This window comes from Talpa europaea (assembly GCF_964194135.1).
Source record: "Talpa europaea genome assembly, chromosome: 11".
Classification (NCBI taxonomy): Eukaryota; Metazoa; Chordata; class Mammalia; order Eulipotyphla; family Talpidae; genus Talpa; species Talpa europaea.
This window is the reverse complement of record NC_140078.1, coordinates 76,469,707-76,476,728: the sequence shown is the minus strand read 5'-3', so window position 1 is coordinate 76,476,728 and position 7,022 is coordinate 76,469,707. Positions and strand designations below refer to the sequence as shown.

The 7,022-nt window shown below is 42.1% G+C and overlaps 1 protein-coding gene across 1 annotated transcript; it reads left to right on the top strand.

Annotated features, from left to right (window-relative positions):
* Nucleotides 1-3,286: 3,286 nt before the first annotated feature.
* On the top strand, nt 3,287-6,190 carry RPL14 (ribosomal protein L14; the record flags this gene model as incomplete). The annotated part of the gene is made up of 6 exons (XM_084247792.1): nt 3,287-3,298; nt 3,409-3,510; nt 4,087-4,181; nt 5,459-5,558; nt 5,664-5,717; nt 5,874-6,190. The coding sequence occupies 6 exons, from the start codon at nt 3,287-3,289 to the stop codon at nt 6,150-6,152; spliced, it is 642 nt and encodes a 213-aa protein (XP_084103918.1). The 3' UTR covers nt 6,153-6,190.
* Nucleotides 6,191-7,022: the final 832 nt, after the last annotated feature.

Sequence of the window (7,022 nt, the reverse complement as noted above, 5' to 3'; positions counted from 1 at the left end):
GATCCCTTCCAGCTCCATCCATGTTGCTGCAAATTGCATGAGTTTATCTTGTTTGATTGCTGAGTAATATTCCATGGTGTATATGTACCACATCTTCTTGATCCAGACATCTATTTTTGGGCATTTGGGTTATTTCCATAGCTTAGCTACTGTAACTAGTGCTGCTATAAACATAGGGGTGCAGGTGTCCTTTTGAATTAATGTTTCTGTGTCCTTTGGGTAAATACCTAGGAGTGGAATTGCTGGATCATATGGAAGCTCTATCTTTAGTAGGTTGAGGAATCTCCACACAGCTCTCCATAGTGGTTGGACCGGTTTGCACTCCCACCAGCAGTGCAGGAGAGTTCCTTTTTCTCCACATCCTCGCCAACATTTGTTGTTGCTAGTTTTTTTAATATGTGCAATGCTCACTGGTGTGAGATGTTATCTCATTGTAGTTTTGATTTTCATTTCCCTGATTACAAGTGATGTTGAACATTTTTTCATATGCCTGTTGGCCATTTGCATTTCCTCTTTGGAGAAGTTTCTTTTTAGCTTGTCTGCCCATTTTTTGACAGCTCTTTGTAGATTTTTGTGATCAGTCCTTTATCATTAGTGTTGTGTGCAAAAATGTTCTCCCAATCAGTGGGGTGTCTCTTTGTTTTGGTACTGTCTCTTTTGCTGTACAGAAGCTCTTTAATTAGATGTAGTCCCAGCTGTTTATCCTTGCCTTCATTATCACTCTTCGGGTGATGTGTCTTTAAAGATGTTACTGAGGTGTATGTCATGTAGTGTTTTGCCTATAGCAGGATAAGGGTGACTGATACAAAATGACTACAAACAAAAAGCTGAGATATTGGAAGAGGTTACAGAGAGCCTTGAATGCCAGACTAGAGGGTTGGATGTTATCCTATAGAGTGGGATAAAAATGAACACGTGGCAGACTTACAACAGGGCTGACATAATCAGATATCATCCAGAGTGTGTTCAAAACACATATAGGGGAACTTATGTTTAAATGCAGTTTCTTTCCCATGCCCAGATCTGCAAATCAGATTCTCGGGTTATAGAGTGAGAAAACACTGTTTACAATTAAAAAAAAATTGTTTTATGTTAACATACATTTAGGGGAAAGAAATGCACAAATTATAAGGGTAGAGCTTTGAATTTTCACAAGATGAACACAATCATGTAGCCAACACACAAATAAAATATCACCAGCAGCTCAAAAGCTCTCTTCCATTCCAGCCAAAGCTCCCTGTGCCAAGGGTAAACATGATCATTACCTCTGAGAAACACAGTTTAGTTTGCCTGGTTTGTACTTTAAATAAATGAGATCAACACAGCATATGCTCTTTGTGTCTGACATTTTACTCAGTGGGTATGTGTAAATTTGTAGTTGCTATTGAATTGATTGCTATAGACTTCCATCTATCCATTCTCTTGTTTGTGAGTCATTGGGTAGTTTCCCGCATGGGGCTATTACTACAAAAATTCTGCTATAAACACTCGTATTCATATCCTTTCCTTTTCTAAATTCTGAGACAAGATGCCTAAATACTAATCCAGGCAATATCCATTTATTGAGCCCCTGATTCGGCATTGGGCTAAGATGACCAAGGTACTACCCTTATGGCACTTACTCCAATTTGCACAAAACTACAACTTAGGTGAGCAGAAATGTAAGTCAAATAGTTATAATAGCTCTAAAGAGTAAAGAAAGCTGAGCTATCATTAGAAAAGGAAGGAGATTGGTCTTTTTCTACATGTGGTGGGTCTCTTAGAAGAAATATGTAGAAAATAATACAAGGGATGAGTTGGCACTGCCATGCAATGTGTAGGAACTGAGGGAAAAGCATTCCTGGCAGGGGAGACACATGTGTTTGGCCTGTTTAAGTAGACCAGTGTAAATGTGACAATGGCCAAACTATCAAAATGACCAGAAACAAATTTTGGTGAAGGTGTAGGGGAGAAGGAATCCTCATACATTGCTGGCGGGGAGACTAGTCTAATCTCCTAGGAAAATGTGTGATTTCTCAAAACATTACTAATTATCTGCCATATGACCCAGCAATCCCTCTCCTTGGTATCTACCAATATAAAGCACTATTCCGAAGGGTTGTATGCCCTCCTATATTCATTGTAGCACTACTTACCATAGCCAAGCTATGGAAACAACCCAAGTGCCCAATGGCTGATGAGCAGATAAAGATGTGGTTTATATACACAGTGGAATATTACTATTTAAATAATGAAATATTGCCATTTGGTGAATAAAGTGAATCGTTTGTGGGAATTATTTGTACACATTTTGTGACTTTTCTGTAATTCTGAATTATTTTAAAATAAAAGGTCAACAAAATTACCGTGGGGGCAGTAGGAAATGAGGAAAGGAAGCACACAATGGATGATTTGGTAGTGAGTGCAATATGGTGCTGATACGCAATGGGGGTATCCAAATATTACCAGAATTAAAAACCAAAATACAGGGAACAAATTACCGTGGTCACTTAGGGAGAGAGAAAATCTAGTACTAAGTCATGAGTAACAATAGCATTTAGATAAAAACAGATTACTAAGCAGTGGGTGGAAAAAAAAAAAGGAGCGGCAGGGAGGGAGCCATAAGGAAAGAGGAGTTACAATGGAAGGCATAACGTCTGTGCTCCTCTTCACCCTAAAGTCCTATGAGACGACCTTCCTATAACTCCGTCCCCAGGACACTTAGACCACATTTACTCTCCCCTAACTCGGAAAAGCAACAGAGCTCAGAGCAGCTCCGCCATGTTTTCCAGTGCGCATGCGTACGCACACCCCGCACGTCCTAACCCCAACCAATCAGTACCCACGTCGGCGCCACGTCGGGCGTAGGGGCGGAACTGCTTTCTACACATGCGCACCGTCGGGCGTGCCGTCTCTCTTCTGCCCGAGCGCCGCCAAGATGGTGAGTCTGGCTGTGGCGGGCTCCGGGTCTGCCGTCCATGCTGCTCTGCCTTCGCTTGGGCCGGGCAGCCGAGGAGTGTAACGGCGCCCTGCGGGTCTTACGTACTGGGCGGTGAGGATCCCCGGGCGGGCGGAGCGCGGGATTTCGAAGCTCCCCGGTCGCGCGGCGAAGGAGCGCGTGGAGGCCCCAGCAGGCCGGGGAGCGTCTGGGGCCACGCGGGCGCGCCTCGGCCGCCAGACCTGAATGGCTGGGGCGGCTGGTAGCCTGGCCCAGGCCCCTGACCACTGACCACATCGGGCTGGGATTGGCCGGCCGGAACCCTGCTTTTGCCACCAGGGCCTCTGCAGATTTCGCCCAGGTCATTCCATGATAATCGGGGCAAGTTTCCCTCAACATTCTGGTTCTTTGTACTTAACCTTTAAGCCGTAAAGCCTTATAATAGAGTGTTTTATCTTCCTGCTTTTCTAACTCCCCTACTCCAATTTCAGGTGTTCAGGCGCTTCGTGGAGGTTGGCCGTGTGGCCTACGTCTCCTTTGGCCCTCATGCCGGGAAATTGGTCGCGATTGTAGACGTTATTGATCAGAATAGGGTAAGTGTAAGGGATGTCACAACTGCATGTGGCAGTGAATGGTATACGGTATACATGGTGGTGGTGATTGTCCCCTGGCCTTGTAAGCAAGGAATACGATGGGTGGTAGCTTTATTTTGCTAATAAGAAAACAGGCAGTGCAGAGTAGACACTAAAAGCATGATTTGAGTTGCTAGAAGTTCCACTGGTTTTGAGTAGTTCTCTGTCGTTGAAAGCTTCGGGACTTGCAACTAATGGGCTTAAGCATTAGTGAGGTTTAAGTGAATTGTGATATCTAAACGGAATTTAGAACAAAACCGGAGCCATAACAAGCCTTTTTGTTTGCTGTCATCTGCATTTGAGAATGACAAACTAAGGGGTTCACCAAAGCCTGTGAGTGGGCATAAAGTTGATTGAAAAAATTGTAAGGATTGAAGACACAATTATCAAGTAAATCACATATTGTTGGTGTATATGGTGTGCAAATAGTGAAAGTTTAAAGATGCATTTAAATGGGGATTTGATGTTTCTGAAAGGACATGGGATATCTGCATGCTGTTGTGTTTACATTGAGATTCTTAATCTTAAATATTCTAGGCTTTGGTTGATGGACCCTGCACGCAGGTGAGGCGACAGGCTATGCCTTTCAAATGCATGCAGCTCACTGACTTCATCCTCAAGTTCCCACACAGGTAACTGTCCACCAATACCTCTTCCTCACCCTTGTTTATTCTAGAAAAGTTTACTTAGTTTAATTAAAGAAATGTTTTGGCTGTTTTCCTTTGAGAATATAGTGAACGTACTAAAGAATAAGAGCAATTCAAAAGAGGCATTTACAGCTAGAAGTTGACAGGCATTATTTACTTATTAAATGTTCTGTGATTATTTTTCCACTCTGGTAGTTAGCTGGCTTTGCCTTTTCCCAGATTTGCCGCCCCCTCCTTTTTTTTTTTTGTCCCCTTGTCTCAGGATTTATGTAACAAAAATTAAGGAGTTGTCTTGTAAACATTTTTTTTAAAGATTTATTTATTTATTTATTTATTTATACAAGCACTGGGTACAGTCAGAAGCGCGGGAGGGTGAGAGAATTCACCAGAGCCAGAGTGGGGAGCAGAGCAGGCAGAAGGACCGAAGTACACTGCTGAGGGGAGCAGCGGGCGGCAGGAGAGGTCTGCGCGCCATGTGGGACCCTCCTCTGGTGGCCGGGGAGCAGCCAAGGATTGAACCGGCACTGCAGAGGCTTCGGGCAGCTTCGCAACCCAGCGCTCAACCACTGCGCCACCGGGGAGGCCCTGTCTTGTAAACATTTTAGTCACTTTTAAGTTCCAAGGCAGAAATACTGTCTCTTCCAATACTAGCAATCTTCAGTTAAGCTTTTAGCATGTGTCAATTATTAGGTGTTTAACATATCATTTCACAAAACACAACACACAAATATTTTATCATTTTAATATGACAACTGGTGGAGGAATTGAGGCAGCCACTAGAGATGGGTGGTATATTGTGGATGCTAAGACATTGATGTGTTGCTATAGTTATCTTTGCAGCAGTGACAAATTGCAGTGGAACATGGGCATGTACTGTTCATTTATTTTTTAAAGCATGCTGGGTTTTGATACTTGAGATATTTGAATTTCAAAATAACTAATTGAATTTTATGTTTGGCCATCTTTAAATATTATTGTATACAGTAAAAACATTGGCCCTAAGGATTAACTTTTACCTTATTCTTTATGAAAGCGAAATTTTATAGATCCACTACACAAGACTGATGATATATACATGAGGTGATTTTTAAACTCAGCATGTAGGTTGGTGTGTATTTCTTACTAAATGTGTGTTTGAGACTATATAAGATAAACAACTTGAGGGGTTATGAGTTGTGCTTTTCAGAGGATATGAGTTGTCTCCTTGGATTTCTATGACTTTGAAAGTGATTTCCTTAATTTATGGTCTTGGCTCTTTCCAGTGCCCGCCAGAAGTATGTCCGGCAGGCCTGGGAGAAGGCAGATATTAATAAAAAATGGGCAGCCACAAGATGGGCCAAGAAGATTGAAGCCAGAGAAAGGGTAATGATGGGGTAGTTTTAGTTTTGACCTTTTTTGGAGGGTTGGAAGGTGGTATAAGAGGGGTAGTTGTTTGGTTTTGTTTTAATTCAATTAATTTATTTACAGAAAGCCAAAATGACAGATTTTGATCGTTACAAAGTCATGAAGGCAAAGAAGATGGTAAGTTTTTTTAAATTAATGTGATTGTTCTATTCTAACTCTAAAAATCAGTGCTTGCCCAAGCTTCATAGACTGAAGTTGCCTTTATAGGGGTCTTGGACAAATGGTTTTATGATGCATGTATGATTAACGTCATCTTACATTGAAACTTTTCAGAGAAACAGAATAATCAAGCTTGAAGTTAAGAAGCTTCAAAAGGCTGCTCTTCTGAAAGCTTCTCCCAAAAAAGCACTAGCTGCAAAGGGTGCAGCTGCAGCAGCTGCTGCAAAGGTTCCAGCAAAAAAGGTGACTGCTGCAGGCAAGAAGGCTCCAGCCCAGAAAGCTCCTGCCCCGAAAGCCGCGGGCCAGAAGACTGCGCCTCCTAAAGCTCAGAAGGGTCAGAAAGCTCCAGCCCAGAAACCACCTGCTCCAAAGGCATCTGGCAAGAAAGCATAAGAGCATAAAAGGCTATTATAAAAGTAATAAAGGTTCTTTTTAACCGTTGGCAAATATATTTAATCTGTGGGTGAAAGTATGTTGCTGAGCTAAGGATTCAGAGGCCCACTTGGTAGTGGTGGTGTTAATGTCATCAGATGATGAATTTCTTAATCTCCTTCTGCCCAGATAGTCCAAAGTCATGACTAGTTAGTGATCTCTTAGAACATTGTGATCATTGGAGTTTTTGTTTATTTCCCATAAATGTTAATTCCCAACTTCCAACAATTTTAGGATTTAGCAAGCTTTTTATTTGTACTTTTAGGGCTTTACATAAGTTCCTTATTTCTAACTAAAAAGGTAGTTTCCAGTTCTTGCTGAAATAATAGGGGCAAAACTCATTTTTGCTTGGTGTTATTAATAGGCAAGTGATAGAGGAAATACAAGCAATTTGGGATTTCCTGTCCTAATATCTGGAGTAGGAAAATGTCCTGAGAAACTGGCATCTTCAGTTAAACAACTTGAAAACATGGTGTAAGGGAAGGATGGACTGGCTAGAGAATAAGGATGCCAGCTACTTTGTTAGCTGGGGGTGGGCAAGAAGCCAGTGGGTGTATTCAAATGCAGTGATAAACTTAGCTCTTGCTGTTGGACTAAATTGAGAATAGTCTTCAGGCAATTGAAGGTAATACTGAGCACAAGTGTGTTCCTTACCTTGTCGGTGGTCCATCCAAGCCAACTAAGTTACATGATTGCAATCACATGATCGTTCCTTGTGATCAGTCCCCTTCCTGAATCTACCTAGGAGTTCCGCCCCTGTTCCCCCATCTCAACATACAAGATACTGCTGCAGAGATTTCCAAGGATGTTAGCTTTTTGTGTCAGGAACTG